Consider the following 17337-nt stretch of genomic DNA (forward strand, 5'->3'; position numbering starts at 1 on the left):
CCTCCTCCTCCTACTCAGCTTCCTCCTCCTCTTCTTCCACCTGCTCATCCAGTCAGCCACACACCTTCACCACCAACTTCAGCACAGCCCGGGGTAAACGTCAGCAGGCCATTCTGAAACTCATATGTTTGAGGGACAGGCCCCACACCGCACAGGAGTTGTGGCGGGGTATAGAACAACAGACAGACGAGTGGTTGCTGCCGGTGAGCCTCAAGCCTGGCCTGGTGGTGTGCTATAATGGGCGAAATCTCGTTGCAGCTCTGGGACTAGCCGGTTTGACGCACATCCCTTGCCTGGCGCATGTGCTGAATTTGGTGGTGCAGAAGTTCATTCACAACTACCCCGACATGTCAGAGCTGCTGCATAAAGTGCGGGCCGTCTGTTTGCGCTTCCGGCGTTCACACCCTGCCGCTGCTCGCCTGTCTGCGCTACAGCGTAACTTCGGCCTTCCCGCTCACCGCCTCATATGCGACGTGCCCACCAGGTGGAACTCCACCTTGCATATGCTGGACAGACTGTGCGAGCAGCAGCAGGCCATAGTGGAGTTTCAGCTGCAGCACGCACGGGTCAGTCGCACTGCGGATCAGCCCCACTTCACCACCAATGACTGGGCCTCCGTGCGAGACCTGTGTGCCCTGTTTCGAGTACTCCACCAACATGGCCAGTGGCGATGACGCCGTTATCAGCGTTACAATACCACTTCTAGGTCTCCTTGAGAAAACACTTAGGGCGATGATGGAAGAGGAGGTGGCCCAGGAGGAAGAGGAGGAAGAGGGGTCATTTTTAGCACTTTCATGCCAGTCTCTTCGAAGTGACTCAGAGGGAGGTTTTTTGCAACAGCAGAGGCCAGGTACAAATGTGGCCAGACAGGGCCCACTACTGGAGGACGAGGAGGACGAGGATGAGGAGGAGGTGGAGGTGGAGGAGGATGAGGATGAAGCAGGTTCACAGCGGGCTGGCACCCAACGCAGCTCGGGCCCATCACTGGTGCGTGGCTGGGGGGAAACACAGGACGATGACGATACGCCTCCCACAGAGGACAGCTTGTCCTTTCCTCTGGGCAGCCTGGCACACATGAGCGACTACATGCTGCAGTGCCTGCGCAACGACAGCAGAGTTGCCCACATTTTAATGTGTGCGGACTACTGGGTTGCCACCCTGCTGGATCCCCGGTACAAAGACAATGTGCCACCTTACTTCCTACACTGGAGCGTGATAGGAAGATGCGCGAGTACAAGCGCGCGATGGTAGACGCGCTACTGAGAGCATTCCCAAATGTCACAGGGGAACCAGTGGAAGCCCAAGGCGAAGGCAGAGGAGGAGCAAGAGGTCGCCAACGCAGCTGTGTCACGGCCAGCTCCTCTGAGGGCAGGGTTAGCATGGCAGAGATGTGGAAAGGTTTTGTCACCACACCACAGCTAACTGCACCACCACCTGATACGGAATGTGTTAGCAGGAGGCAACATTTCACTAACATGGTGGAACAGTACCTGTGCACACCCCTCCACGTACTGACTGATGGTTCGGCCCCATTCAACTTCTGGGTCTCCAAATTGTCCACGTGGCCAGAGCTAGTCTTTTATGCCTTGGAGGTGCTGGCCTGCTCGGCGGCCAGCGTTTTGTCTGAACGTGTATTCAGCACGGCAGGGGGCGTCATTACAGACAAACGCAGCCGCCTATCTACAGCCAATGTGGACAAGCTGACGTTCATAAAAATGAACCAGGCATGGATCCCACAGGACCTGTCCATCCCTTGTGCAGATTAGACATTAACTACCTCTCCTAACAATATATTATTGTACTCCAGGGCATTTCCTCATTCAATCCTATTTTTATTTTCATTTTACCATTATATTGCGGGGCAACCCAAAGTTGAATGAACCTCTCCTCTGTCTGGTTGCCGGGGCCTAAATATGTGACAGTGGCCTGTTCCAGTGGTGGGTGACGTGAAGCCTGATTCTCTGCTATGACATGAAGACTGATTCTGTGCTGACATGAAGCCAGATTCTCTGTTACGGGACCTCTCTCCTCTGCCTGGGTGCCTGGGCCTAAATATGTGACAGTGGCCTGTTCCAGTGGTGGGTGACGTGAAGCCTGATTCTCTGCTATGACATGAAGACTGATTCTCTGCTGACATGAAGCCATATTATCTGTTACGGGACCTCTCTCCTCTGCCTAGGCCTAAATATGTGACAGTGGCCTGTTCCAGTGGTGGGTGACGTGAAGCCTGATTCTCTGCTATGACATGAAGACCGATTCTGTGCTGACATGAAGCCAGATTCTCTGTTACGGGACCTCTCTCCTCTGCCTGGGTAAAAATATGTGACAGTGGCCTGTTCCAGTGGTGGGTGACGTGAAGTCTGATTCTCTGCTATGACATGAAGACTGATTCTCTGCTGACGTGAAGCCAGATTCTCTGCTATGGGACCTCTGTCCAATTGATATTGGTTAATTTTTATTTTTTTTATTTTTATTTTAATTCATTTCCCTATCCACATTTGTTTGCAGGGGATTTACCTACATGTTGCTGCCTTTTGCAGTCCTCTAGCTCTTTCCTGGGCTGTTTTACAGCCTTTTTAGTGCCGAAAAGTTCGGGTCCCCATTGACTTCAATGGGGTTCGGGACGAAGTTCGGGTCGGGTTCGGATCCCGAACCCGAACATTTCCGGGAAGTTCGGCCGAACTTCTCGACCCCGAACATCCAGGTGTTCGCTCAACTCTAGTTGCGGACCCATTCATTTCAATGCGTCCACAAAAAATGCAGACAGCACAATGTGTGCTGTCCGCATCCGTATGTCCATTTCATAGCCCCACAAAAAGATAGAACATGTCTTATTTTTGTCCATTTTGCTGACAAGGATAGGTATTGGTTTTTTTTGCGGATCCGCAATTTGAGGACTGCAAAACACATACGGTCGTGTGCGTGTAGCCTAAGGCTACTTTCACACTCGCGTTTTGGGCAGATCCGTCATCTGCAAAAACGGATCCGTTACAATAATACAACCGCATGCATCCGTCATGAATGGATCCATTTGTATTATTTGTAACATAGCCAAGACAGATCCATCATGAACTCCATTGAAAGTCAATAGGAGACGGATCAGTTTTCTATTGCGCCAGAGAAAGCGGATCCGTCCTCATTGACTTACATTGTGACATGGTGTTCCAGGACGGATCCGTTTGGCTCAGTTTCATCAAGCGGACAGCAAAACGCTGCACGAAGTGTTTTGGTGTCTGCCTCCAGAGCGGAATGGGGACTGATCGGAGGTAAACTGATCAGTGATGGCCAGTTCGCATTGTTCGCCCAAGAACACATGCGGGCAGCCATCTTTTCTCACAAGTACGGCGAGGCACAGGTAAGCCCTTAGTTGTGCCTGTGCGTGAGCCGGTCTGAAATCAAATGCAGTCAGCGGGAGCAGGCAGTTCCGAGAACAGCCCGATGAAGGCCCCCAGTGGCTGTTCTCAGAACTGCCTGCTCCCGGTGACCGCATTTGATTTCAGACCGGCTCGCGCACAGGCACAGGTAAGGGCTTACCTGTGCCTCGCCGGACTTGTGAGAAAAGATGGCAGCCCGCCCGCGGGCGAACAATGCGAACTGGCCATCACTGAAACTGATGCATTCTGAGCAGATCCTTTTCCACTCAGAATGCATTAGGGCAAAACTGATCCGTTTTGGACCGCTTGTGAGAGCCCATGACGGATCTCACAAATGGAGAGCCAAAACACCAGTGTGAAAGTAGCCTAAGGCCCCTTTCACACGGGTGAGAATTCCGTGCGGTTGCAATGCGTGAGGTGAATGCATTGCACCCGCACTGAATCCGGACCCATTCACTTCAATGTGGCTGTTCAGATAAGCGGTGATTTTTACGAATCACTTGTGCGTTGCATAAAAATCGCAGCATGTTCTATATTCTGTGTTCTTCACGCAACGCAGGCCCGATAGAAATGAATGGGTCTGCGTGAAAATCGCAAGCATCCGCAAGCAAGTTCGGTTGCGGTGCGATTTTCCCGCATGGTTGCTAGGAGATGATGTAAGTAAATTGATAAAAGTCAATTTACTGTATTTTTTTCCCTTATAACATGGTTATAAAGGAAAATAATAGCATTCTTAATACAGAATGCATAGTAAAATGTGGCTTTAGGGGTTAAAAAAAAAATATTAATTGACTCACCTCATCCACTTGATCGCGCAGCCGGTATCTTCTTCTTTCTTCTTCTTCTTTCAGAACCTGCCAAAGGACCTTTGATGACGTAATCTTCATTCAGCAGGACCTGCGCTGACGTCATCGCGCTCACCACGTGAGCGCGATTACGTCAAAGGTCCTGAAAGAAGAAGAAAAGACGATTCCGGCTGCGCAATCAAGTGTATGAAGGGAGTTAATATATTTATTTTTTTAACCCCATAATCCACATTTTAGTAAGCATTCTGTATTATTAGCGTCCATTCACATTTTGCGGAACGGAATTGCGGACCCATTCATTTCTATGGGGCAGCACGATGTGCTGCCCGGATCCGCAATTGCGGACAAGAATAGGCATTTTCTATTAAGTGCCGGCGATGTGCGGTCCATCGCCGATGTCCGTGTTTTTTTGCGGATCCACGGATCTGTAGATCCGCAAAACACACACGGACGTGTGAATGGACCCTTAAAATAATAAAATATACAGAACACCTAACCCAAATGCGAATTTCAGTGAAGAAGTCCGGGTTCGGGTCTGGGCACCAGAGTCAGTTTTTTATCACGCGTGTGCAAAAGGCATTGCACCCGCACGATAAAAACTGAACATCGGAACGCAATCACAGTCAAAACTGACTACAATTGCGTACCTACTCGCACGATTTTCCCTGATCGCAGACGCAACGCATCCGGACCTAATCCGGACACGCTCGTCTGCAAGGTGCCTAAGGCTTGGAGACGTTTCGGACTAGCATAAATCCATCTTGTCCAACAGGAAAACAGCAATAATTAGTGTGTACCATCATTAAGTGTGATCCTCTAGCCTAGCAACTATACTAACTTCAGCATGCCCAGCGTACTAACCTTTCCACACATGTCTTCCTACTATTGTAAATGAAGTGATCAATCCCTTGCTCCTTAGAGAAGGACAGGTTTTGTGCCATTAAAGGGACCCCCCTGCCTCCAGTTCTGCAGATTATTCTATGTTTTTGCAAACTCCTTTGCTGGCACCACCCACATCTAAGACACCTCCAGGCAATTACCTAAAACTGCCTGGTGGAAGTCTCAGCCCTGAATGCATCTCATCATTTCAGTGATTAGAACCTCGCCTCCTCCCCTCTGCTGCACAGGCAGAAGTGACACTGCTCAGGAGAAGACCTGACTATGATCTGTTCATGTCCCACTCAACGCTGAAGGCTCAGGACAGACCACAGGAGAGAGATGGCCGACAGACACTACATAGACAACTCTGAGCAGCAGGGAGACAGGGAGAAGCAGGAGTGGGGCTATGTGGAAGGTGAGTGTTTCCTTCAGTATTATGTAGGAAATCCAAACTTTTCCAGGGTAGAAGGGACTTCAAAGTGTAAAGATGTCTAAACAATCAGAGGTATAAGAAAGCTCCTCTGATACCATGATGTGTGCAAATATCTGGCTTGGCTTTCTAAATGTTTCAGAAGAATAGAAACAATTGCATTTTTGCGTTGACTGACACGGGAAATTCTTGCTTAGGTTATAACTCACACAGATGGTAGAATGACTAGCAATTAATATTAATGTTGATCAGATTTGGAATTTATGGACCATGTTTCCACTATAGTCAACACACAGCAGATCTGTTGCAGAAATTTCTGTGACAGAATCCATACATCTGAATGGGGTTGTTCTACCAGCCTGTGCGCAGATTCTACAAGCCCATTGAGATGAAGTTGTGTGTGAATGTACCCTTAAGGGTGCCTGCACATAGTGCCGATTACTCGCTTTTTGTCTCCGCATGGATTTTGTATGGATAAATCACAGCCTAAGGCTACATGCACACGACCGTATGTGTTCTGCGGTCCGCAAATTGTGGATCCGCAAAAAATATGGGCATCCGTATTTTTTTTTTTTGCGGATCCATTGTAATAATGCCTATTCTTCTCCGCAAACTAGAAAAAAATAGGACATGCACTATTTTTTTTGCGGAGCAACGGAACGGAAATACTGATGCGGACAGCACACGGTGTGCTGTCCGCGTTTTTTGCGGACCCATTGAAATGAATGGGTCCGCATCCTATCCGCAAAAAAAAAAAAATGGATCGGACACGGAAACAAAATACGGTAGTGTGCATGAGGCCTAATACAGTACAAAGTGAATGAGATTTGACAAATCTCATGGACACTTTGCTTTTTTCCTTAGGTGAGGAAATCATTCTGTTGTGCGGATTTTAAATTTAGTGTTGGACGTGAATATTCGAATAACGAATTTTATTTGTGAATATTGGCCGTCTGAGAATTCGCAAATATTTGAATATAGTGCTATATATTCGTTATATCGAAATATTTATCATTTTTTCCATCTAAACACACGATTCCTCTCTGCTTCTTGATTGTGGGCCAATGACGTCATTGGCTTACAAGCAAGAAGCAGGTAGGAATCATGTGTTCACTTCAGATGGGTATATTGAATATAGTCCTTTTTTAGAACATTCATCTTTTTTTTTTCCATCTGAAGGGATGATTCCTCCCAGCTTAAGTTGCTTGTGGGCCAATGACTCATTGGTCCACAAGCAAGAAGCAGGGAGGAATCATGTGTTCAGATGGAAAAAATGACTAATATTCGTAAAAACAAATATATACTGTAGCACTATATTCTATAGTGCTATATATTCGTTTTTTGACCCACGCCTGTATTGAGCGCGTAATATTCGCATATTACGCGATCATTACCTTGCTGATTTTCGCGTAAAAAAAAAAAAAATGTAGAATATAACGAATATACGAATTTGCAAATATATGACGAATATTCTACAAAATATATTTGCGAAATATCACAAATTCGAATATGACCCCTGCCGCTCATCACGATTTAAAATCTACATCATGTTGATTGTTTGTATGATTCTGCACCTTCTGTAGGGGAGGTAGATTTGCCCATGTACTTCAATGTGGTTGTTTACATAAAAAGAGAAAATGCATAAAAAACACACACACCAAAGCCGCGGTAAATGGTGCTGATTTATGTGCTGTTTTGGTGCAGATTTTCTGCACACAAATCTCACCATGTACAGGCATTCTAAGAGCCAGGTTGCACCATTGATTGGATGCGTAATTCACAGTCAGATTAGTTGAGTTAGGGCTCATGAACACAAAACTTATATTTTTTTCCGCATTCGATCCGTGTGGGTTGGATGTGGGTGGACCCATAGACTTCAATGAAGCTGCAAAAGATGCAGATAGCACACCATGCGCCGTCCCCATCCGTATGTCCCTTCCGCTGCCCTGTAAAAAAAATTGAATATGTCCTATTCTTTTCCATTTTATGGACAATAGGACTGTTCTATAGAGGCCAGGATGTTCCGTTCCGCAAAATGCAGAACTACCAGGGCCGGTGTCCATGTTTTGCGTATCCGCAATTTACAGACTGCAAAACAGGCTACGGTCGTGTGCATGAGCCCTTATCTTTACATCTATAGGCAACATTGATGTCACCTATATACTTATTGTAATGTGAATTAATAATACACAATATAAACTGAAGGCTACCCGTACACATTCAATAACTGTCGGCCGATCATACAGCTGGCTCTCCTGACCCCCCCCCCCCCCCCCCACTACTTTTGCCTTGGCGAAATGTGTATGTGTATTCAATGGGGAGAGTCTAGTCTCTTCTGGCAGCGGCTTATCTCCTGGAAAAACAAAAGGCGCAGGCAAAAATATTCACTTCGTCAGATCCTTCTCTGAAAGGATCTGGAGCTCCTAAACACATTAGACTGTCGGCCGAACCTGCCATTTTTGGTGGGTTGGGAAGGAAATACACTGTGTATGGCAAACTTTAGACCAGGGATGCTCAACCTGTGGCCCTCCAGCTGTTGCAAAACTACAACTCCTAGCATGCCCTATTAGCTGTAGGCTGTCCAGCTGATCGGTTGACGAGAATGAAAACCCCTTTAATGCCTTATTCACACGTCAGTGTTCAGTCAGTGATTTCCATAAGTGATTTTGAGCCAAAACCAGGTGCGGCTCTAAACACAGAACAGGTGCAGATCTTTCCCTTATACCTAGTGTTGAGCGAACCCAAACTGTAAAGTTCAGGTCCGTACCGAACTTTACGATTTTTGGAACCCGACACCCGAACTTTGACGGAAAAGTTTGAGTTCGGTGTTTAGGCATTTAATAAAGCTTGTTGAAAGGCTGCGGGGCAGCCAATCAACAAGCTTTTAAGCTGTGTGCCCTGAGAAGCCATCACAGCCATGCCTACTAATGGCATGGCTGTGATTGGCCGGTGCATCATTTGACCTACCCTCTATATAAGCTGGATAACGTGTAGCACCACCCGTCAGCTCTCAGTAGTGAAGGGACAGCTGAAGTGAGGGAGAGTGTTATATTTATTTTTTGGGTGCAATACACCATCCTTGCACCCCTGACACAGAAAGCTAATCATAAATCTGGCTGTTAATTCTGTTAGGTGCACGTCATATACCCATTTATTGTGTGAAGTACAGCTGCACTGCATACGTGACAGGGAAAATAATATAGTTAATCTGTCTGTTAGTTCAGTGGGTGACCTCAAAAGAATGAGGATAGCATCAAATAAGGGACAAGGCCCTGGTCCTGGTGCTGCTGGGGTTAGTGGAGCTCCTGTTGCAGGGAGAGGATGCGGTCAATCTGTGCCAGCTACACGCCCAAATAAAACACCTTCCTTAGGTGCACGTAGGTGACAGAACGTTCAGCTTTATTTTATAGGCCCGAATACCGGTGTACAAATGGTGAGGCCAGAACAAGTAGAGGCAGTAGTAGATTGGATGGCTGACAGTGCCTCCAGTTCCTTCACATTGTCTCCCACCGAGTCCCCTGCTGAAAGCGCAGAATTGGCACCTGCAGCCCATGGGCATCTGTCTTTCACCTCACCCCCTTGCAAATCAGCCAAACAGTCTGAGCCCCAAGTCATGCAGCAATCTCTTAAGCTTTTTGATGACTCTGCTAGCAGGGTTTCCGAGGGCCGTCCACATAACCTTGCTCCAGAAGTGGAAGACATTGAGTGCACTGATGCCCAACCACTTAGGTTTCAGGATGTGGACATGGGAGGACCATCGCAGCACGTCTCGGATGATGACTAAACACAGGTCCCAACTGCTACGGCTTTGTGCAGTGTGCAGATTGGCAAGGAGGGCAGGGGTGAAGACTGGGTGGAAGATGATGTAGAGGATGAATAGGTCCTAGACCACACATGGAATCAAGGTCATGCGAGTGACTTGTGCAGTTCAGAGGAAGAGGTGGTCACACAGCACCAGCCGCACAGCAAAAGAGGGAGCAGGGTGCAAAAGCAGAGTGGCCGCTCCCTAGCCAGTACGCCTGCTACTGCCCACCACACCCAGGGACTGAGCACACCAAAGCCAGCTCCAAGGAGTTCCCTGGCTTGGCAGTTCTTCAGACAGACAATGTGCTGACAACAAAACGTGAGTGGTTTGCACGCTGTGGAATCAGAGCCTGAAGCGAGGCATAAATGTTCTAAACCTGAGCACAACCTGCATGACCAGGCATCTACATGCAAAGCACGAGCTGCAGTGGAGTAGACACCTCAAAAACCACAAAAGATCTCAGGCTCCTCCTGGTTCCTCTTCTGCTGCAGTCTCGGCCTCATCCTCCCCCACTGGAGTGACAGTGGCACCTGCCACCCCGCAAACAGAGGATGTGGCAGCAACACCACCGTCGCCAAGCACCTCCACGTGAGAACCCCTTTAAATAATAACAAAAACTTTTATGTAGAAGAAATATAATTAAAAAAAATATATATATATAATCCCTTATTTGCTAAGACAGATGGCCCTGTTGGGGTACTTGAGGCATGTTCCTCCAGCTACATAACTAATCATTATCTTAAAGAAGCACTCCCACAACATTTTGTTATTCTCTGACCTGTTAGAAAAGTACATGATGTAATGTGTAGTGAAAGTAATCAGTGACTGTATAAGGGGTGTTTCACACGAGCGGATGCCGTGCGTGGCATCCGCTCCGTGAAAGAGTGCCAAGACCCGATGCAGACAGCAGAAGCACGGAGCATTAACATGACTGATAATGCTCTGTGCCTCTCTGTGATCTCTTTAGTACAAAATCACAGAGACATAAAGTTGTCACCGTGATTTTGTAGTAAAAAGCTCAGAGAGGCACAGAGCATCATCAATCATGTTACTGCTCCGTGTCTCTTCTGTCTGGAACGGGGCTTGGCTCTCTTTCATGCAGTGGATTCCATTCACAGGAGGTCAACGCATTGCACCCACACTGAATCTGGACCCGTGCACTTCAATGGGCCTGTGCAGTTAGGCCCCTTTCACACGGGCGAGTATTCCGCGCGGATGCGATGCGCGAGTTGAACGCATTGCACCCGCACTGAATCCTGACCCATTCATTTCTATGGGGCTGTTCACATGAGCAGCGATTTTCGCGCATCACTTGTGCGTTGCGTGAAAATCGCAGCATGTTCTATATTCTGCTTTTTTCACGTAACGCAGGCCCCATAGAAGTGAATGGGGCTGCTTGAAAATCGGATAGCATCCGTAAGAAAGTGCGGATGCAATGTGATTTTTCACGCATGGTTGCTAGGAGATGGTGTAAATTGAATTACTGTATTATTTTCCCCTATAACATGGTTATAAGGGAAAATAATAGCATTCTTAATACAGAATGCTTACTAAAATGTTGCTTGAGGGGTTAAAAAATAAAAAAAATTAACTCGCCTCATCCACTTAATCACGCAGCTGACAGTCTTCTTTCAGGACCTGCAAAAGGACCTTTGACGTAATCGCGGTGAGCATGGTGACGTCGGCGCAGGTCCTGCTGAAAGAAGAGAGAAGATCCTCATTCAGCAGGACCTGCGCTAATGTCACCACGCTCACCACGGGGTGAGCGCGATTATGTCATCAAAGAGTCTTCTTTCAGGACCTGCAAAAGGACATGTCGGCTGTGCGATCAAGTGGATGAGCTGAGTTAATCTTATTTTTATTCTTTTAACCCCTCAATCCACATTTTACTATGCATTCTGTATTAAGAATGCTTTTATTTTCCCTTATAACCATGTTATAAGGGAAAATAATAATAAAATATACAGAACACCTAACCCAAACTCGAACTTCAGTGAAGTCCGGGTTCGGGTCTGGGTACCACAGTCAGTTTTTTATCACTCGCGTGCAAAACGCATTGCACGCACGCGATAAAAACTGAACATCGGAACACAATCGCATTTAAAACTGACTGCAATTGCGTACCTACTCGCACCATTTTACCTGATCGCAGACGCATCGCATCCGGACCTAATCCGCACACGCTAGTCTGCAAGGGGCCTAACGCCCTTTCGCATGAGCGTAACGGATTAGGTCCGGATGTGTTCAGGGTGCGTTCAGTGAAACTCACCATTTTGCAAGCAAGTTCATTCAGTTTTTTCTGCAATTGCGTTCAGTTTTTTCCGTGCGAGTGCAATGAGTTTTGATGCGTTTTTCACGCGCGTGATAAAAAACTGAAGGTTTGTGGTTTCAGTGAAAAACGCATTGCATCCGCAAGCAAGTGCGGATGCAATGCGTTTTTTAATGATGGTTGCTAAGAGATGATGTTGTTTGTAAACCTTCAGTTTTTTATCACGCGCATGAAAAACTCATCAAAACTAATTGCACCCACACGGAAACAACTGAACGCAATAGCAGACAAAACTGATTAAACTTGTGCACCCTGAAAGCATCCGGAGCCAATCCATCATGCTCGTGTGAAAGAGGCCTAAGATTTCCGCGCGGGTGCAATGCGTGAGGTGAACGCATTGCACCTGCACTGAATCCGGACCCATTAATTTCTATGGGGCTGTGCACACGAGCAGTGATTTTAACGCATCACTTGTGCGTTGCGTGAAAATCGCAGCATGCTCCTCTTTGTGCGTTTTTCACGTAACGCAGGCCCCATAGAAATGAATGGGGCTGTGTGAAAATCACAAGCATTCGCAAGCAAGTGCGGATGCGGTGCGATTTTTCACGCACGGTTGCTAGGAGACGATCAGGATGGAGACCCGATCTTTATTATTTTCCCCTATAACATGGTTATAAGGGAAAATAATAGCATTCTTAATACAGAATGCATAGTACAATAGCGTTGGAGGGGTTAAAAAAAATATAATAATTTAACTCACCTTAATCCACTTGCTCACGCAGCCCGGCTTCTCTTCTGTCTTCATCTTTGCTGTGCACAGGAAAAGGACCTGTGGTGATGTCACTGCAGTCATGGATCATGTGATGGACCATGTGATGAATGCAGTGATGTCATCAAAGGTCCTATTCCTCAAAGAAGAAGACAGAAGAGAAGCCGGGCTGCACGACCAAGTGGATTAAGGCGAGTTAAATTATTTTTATTTCATTTTTTTTAACCCCTCCAGCCCTATTGTACTATGCATTCTGTATTAAGAAAAAAAACGCATTAAAACGCATTGCACCCGTGCGGGAAAAAAAACGGAACAACTAAAAGCAATCGCAGACAAATTTGACTGCACTTGCTTGCAAAATGGTGCGAGTTTCACTGAACGCATCCACAGCCAATCTGTCAAGCTCGAGGCCTAAGGGTGTTATTCCACAGAATTTACCCTTTAACCCCTGGACGGGGATGTGGACTTTGCTGTGGGTTAGCAACCAGACCACTACCATCTGGAATGGTCCTACTGTACTGTGGTCAAAGACAGTGGTGAAAACACCAGAGACACTCGCATGGCATAATTCAGAACCAGGCAGAACACAAGACACTGGCAGTCAAATGAATCAGTAACTCAGACTTGGGCCCCTTACGAGCGAGTTTTCCGAACGGGTGCAATGTGTGACGTGAACACATAGCACCCGCACTGAATCCTGACCCATTCATTTCAATGGGTCTGTATACATGAGCGTTTTTATTTTATTTTTATGCATGACTTCTGCGTTGCGTGAAAAACGCAGCATGTTCTATATTTAGCGTTTTTGTTTTTTTTTCACGCAGCCCTGGCCCCATAGAAGTGAATGGAGCTTCAGTGAAAAACGCATTGCATCCGCAAGCAAGTGCGGATGCAATGCGTTTTTCATTGATGGTTGCTAGATGTTGTTTGTAAACCTTCCATTTCTTATCACGCGCGTGAAAAACGCATCAAAACGCATTGCACCCGCGCTGAAAAAAAACTGAACCACTGAACGCAATCGCAGACAAAACGGACTGAACTTGCTTGCAAAATGGTGCGGGTTTCACTGAACGCATCTGGACCTAATCCGTCACGCTCGTGTGAAAGAGGCCTTACAGACATACTTCTTACACATGGACTTTAGGGACTTGGACACGGTTCAGACATGGCAGAACTTAGCAAGACAGAATTCAAGAATGGACTACAGGAACTTGGATATTGCACAGACACAGCAGATGCAGACAGAAGACAAGGCAAGACAGAACTAGGACGGAATTCAGACAATGAACAGACTTTGACAAACAAATTAGATCAGGATTCAGACTGTTACATGGAACAGTCTTTGTTAAAGAAACTGAGACAGAAATCAGACTGTGACATGGCAAGAACAATCCAGACTATGAACTAGGAGTATGACTTTGGCACAGATTCCAAACAGATCAAAGCAAGACAGACTTAAAAGACCAGAACGTTGTTCAACCAGGGCAGGTTTTAGCTTTCAAGAGACATCCAACTCCTGAACATATATAGTAGTCAGATGCAGACACACTGACAGCAAAGGAAAGATTAACCCTTGCAATACAGAACTGAGGAGGAGTACAAGCACATGGGTACAATTCACACTACAAGTAACTGGGACCAGGATAAACGGTACAGTGGCGCTGGCAAATAGCCATACCAAGAAATGGCCCTAAATCGCTCCAATGTGCAGCTGGTGCGGATGATGCAGTGATGCAACTGAAATGCCACTGCAACACCCTTTATCAAGGAAAAGCACTTTGGTATTATATTTTAGCTTAGTGACACAGATTTACTAAACCAATACATGGCGTAAACTTAGTCTGTAAGGTCTTGAACCAGTTGTATGATGTATGTGGTGCGGGCAGGGGAGCACCCAGAAATTTTGTCTAGGGGGGGGGCCCGAAAATAAAAAAAAAGCTGTGCGCGGTGCAATTTTTTTTGGCCCTGCCCATTTTTCTAAGCCCATCCTACATATAATAGGCCACTCTAAACAAACACTGTACAGCTGAAATGATATTGTTGAGGATGAAGGTAAGAGTCTCACCCTCATCCTACATAGATGCACTGTACTCAATACTCCACCATACAGGCCCCCAACATAAAGCTCCTGTACTCACACTCGCACTGCCCCCCACGTGGCTCTGTGGCAGGAGCTGTTGCAGTTTCACTTCCTCCCTCCTAGTCCTGAAGGTGCCAAAAGAGGAGTGGCGGAGAGCTGCGCGATATTGAAGGTGTGTAGGTCCGGGTGGAGAAGCCCGGCTCTACACATCATACAGAGAGAGGAGGGCCTGTCCTGGCTGCACTGCCTGCTTCACATTGTACAATAGACAACAGCAGGCTACAGCCAGGAAGCTCCTTCATCTCCTCCCTCCCCAGATCCTGCTCAAGGCCTGTGGTTCCCCCCCCCCCCCCCCCCCCACCATCCGCCACCCGCCACCCGCCCATGGCCTGCTGCCCACTTTGGCTGTCCTCACCCAGCTCTGAATCCTCATTCTGCAAATGGCAGGGGGAGGAGCCGGAGCATCTCCTCTCCTACATAGCGCCACATAGCTCTTACATCCAGTGATGTCACCTTTGATGTAGACGTTCTCTTTCCTCATCTTCTCCATTCAGACCAGACCGCCATGATGATTTTTCAGCCATCTCCCGTCTCTGCAGAGATTGACAAACAGACATTAGTTTCCCACATTTCCATCATCTTCTGAACACCCCATCCTGCCACCCCAACACTGTGCCCGCTGGGCTCCCAATACTATACTGTAGAAACTGCCCCCTGAAAAATATTAGTACCACACAGATAGTGTCCCCCTTCAACAATTATTGGCACACAGTGCTCTAAAAAAAATAACTGTGCCGAGTATATAGTATCCCGGACACTAATAGTAAAAACATAATGTCCCCAAAAATAATTGTGCTGATACTGTGCCAGGATGCCCACCAAAGTAACAGTGCTCCCCAAATTCCCACCAATAGAAATAATTCTCTGCCAGAGCACACTTAGTAATAATTCCCCCATAGTGCCCATACTAGTAATCATGTTCTCCATAGCCCCCAGTGGTAGTAAAGCTCACCATAATGCCCCTAGTAGTAATAATACTTGTAATAATATGACAGTACAAGAAATACACCTGCTTAGTGCCCGCAGTTGAGCTAATGTCCCCATAATGTATGCCAGTATAAAATACCCCTATATAGTGCCCCAGTAAATGCCCCCATAGTGCTCCTCTTCCCCTTCCCCATAGTGCCCCCATAATATGCCAGTAAAAAAATGCCCCTTTGTAGTGCCCCCAGCAGATGCCCCCATAGTGCTCCTCTCCCCCATAATGTGCCATTTAAAAATCCCCCTTCCCAGTGCCTTTCATAATGTGACAGTTAAAAATGCCCCTTCTTAGTGCCACCAGATGCCCCATAGTGATGCTTTCTGCTATAGTGCCTCCCATGTGCCAGTAAAAAAATTCCCCCTTAGTGCCAGATGCCATAGTGCCCCCTTTAATGTGCCAGTAAAAAAAAATACCATAATGCCCCTATAGAGCCACTAGATGCCCCATAGTGCTCGACTTCCCCATAGTGCCCCCAAATAATGCCCCTATAGTGCCACCAGATTCCCCATAGTGCCCCCCAAAATGGGCCAGAAATAGATGCCCCCGACCCAAAATGGGCAAGTGAGAAATGCCCCATAGTGCCACCCCCACCAAAAAAAAAAATGGGCCAGTAAGAAATGCCTTGGTGTCACCAGCTGCCCCCTATAGTGTGGCATCTATTAAAAAAAACACAAAAAAAAAACCCACTAAGGCCTCTTTCACACGGGCGTTGCGGGAACATGTGCGATTTTTCCGCGCGAGTACAAAACATTGTAATGCGTTTTGCACGCGCGTGAGAAAAATCGGCATGTTTGGTACCCAAACCCGAACGTCTTCACAGAAGTTCGGGCTTGGGATTGGTGTTCTGTAGATTGTATTTTCCCTTATAACATGGTTATAAGGGAAAATAGCATTCTAAATACAGAATGCATAGTACAATAGCGCTGGAGGGGTAAAAAATAATAATTAAACTCACCTTAATCCACTTGCTCGCGCAGCCCAGGCTTCTTTTCTTTGCTGTGTACAGGAAAAGGACCCGTGGTGACGTCACTCCGGTCATCACATGGTCCTTTTCCTGTACACAGCAAAGAGAAGCCTGGGCTGCGCGAGCAAGTGGATTAAGGAGAGTTAAATTATTGTAAAAAAAAAAAATTAACCCCTCCAGCCCTATTTTACTAAGCATTCTGTATTCAGAATGCTATTATTTTCCCTTATAACTATGTTATAAGGGAAAATAATAAAGATCGGGACTCCATCCCGATAGTCTCCTAGCAACCGTGCGTGAAAATCGCACCGCATCCGCACTTGCTTGCGGATGCTTGCTATTTTCACGCAGCCCCATTCACTTCTATGGGGCCTGCGTTGCGTGAAAAACGCACAAAATAGAGCATGCTGCGTGAAAATCACCGCTCATGTGAACAGCCCCATAGAAATTAATGGGTCCTAATTCAGTGCGGGTGCAATGCGTTCAACTCGCGCATTGCACCCGCGCGCAAAACTCGCCCGTGTGAAAGGGGCCTAATACTTACCTTCATGAGGCTAGCAGCGATGCGATGCAGGCCTCTTCTGGCCTGTCCCCAGCTTGCTGCTCGGCTCAGTCGGCGTGATGATAATCACGCCATCGCGCTGCCTGAGCTGGCCTTTGATAGGCTGCAGGCACTAGTGCCTGCAGCCCATCAGAAGAACAGGGAAGGGAGACTTCTCTCTCTTGCCCTGCCGCAGCACAGCCATCTGTATCGCTGTCCCGAGGACAGCGATACAGATGAATATGGAGATGAGCGCTTTCACAATGGCGATCGGCGTTGCGGCACTGAGAGATTAAAAAAATTAATAATAATAATAATATGAATGGTTCTAGGGGGGGGTCCAGACCCATTGGGCGCCCCTGAGTGCGGGGATAGACA

The 17337-nt window shown here is 47.1% G+C and overlaps 1 protein-coding gene across 1 annotated transcript in view; it reads left to right on the top strand.

Moving 5' to 3' along the window:
* Nucleotides 1-5198: 5198 nt before the first annotated feature.
* CA8 (carbonic anhydrase 8) overlaps nt 5199-17337 on the top strand; it is a 244959-nt gene continuing 232820 nt past the window's right edge. The window contains exon 1 of the mRNA XM_040432967.1: nt 5199-5474. Within this exon, the coding sequence (XP_040288901.1) occupies nt 5399-5474 (76 nt within the window). The 5' untranslated portion in view covers nt 5199-5398. The remainder of the gene's footprint in view (nt 5475-17337) is intronic.

The sequence above is a fragment of the Bufo bufo genome, chromosome 5, assembly GCF_905171765.1.
Source record: "Bufo bufo chromosome 5, aBufBuf1.1, whole genome shotgun sequence".
NCBI lineage: Eukaryota > Metazoa > Chordata > Amphibia > Anura > Bufonidae > Bufo > Bufo bufo.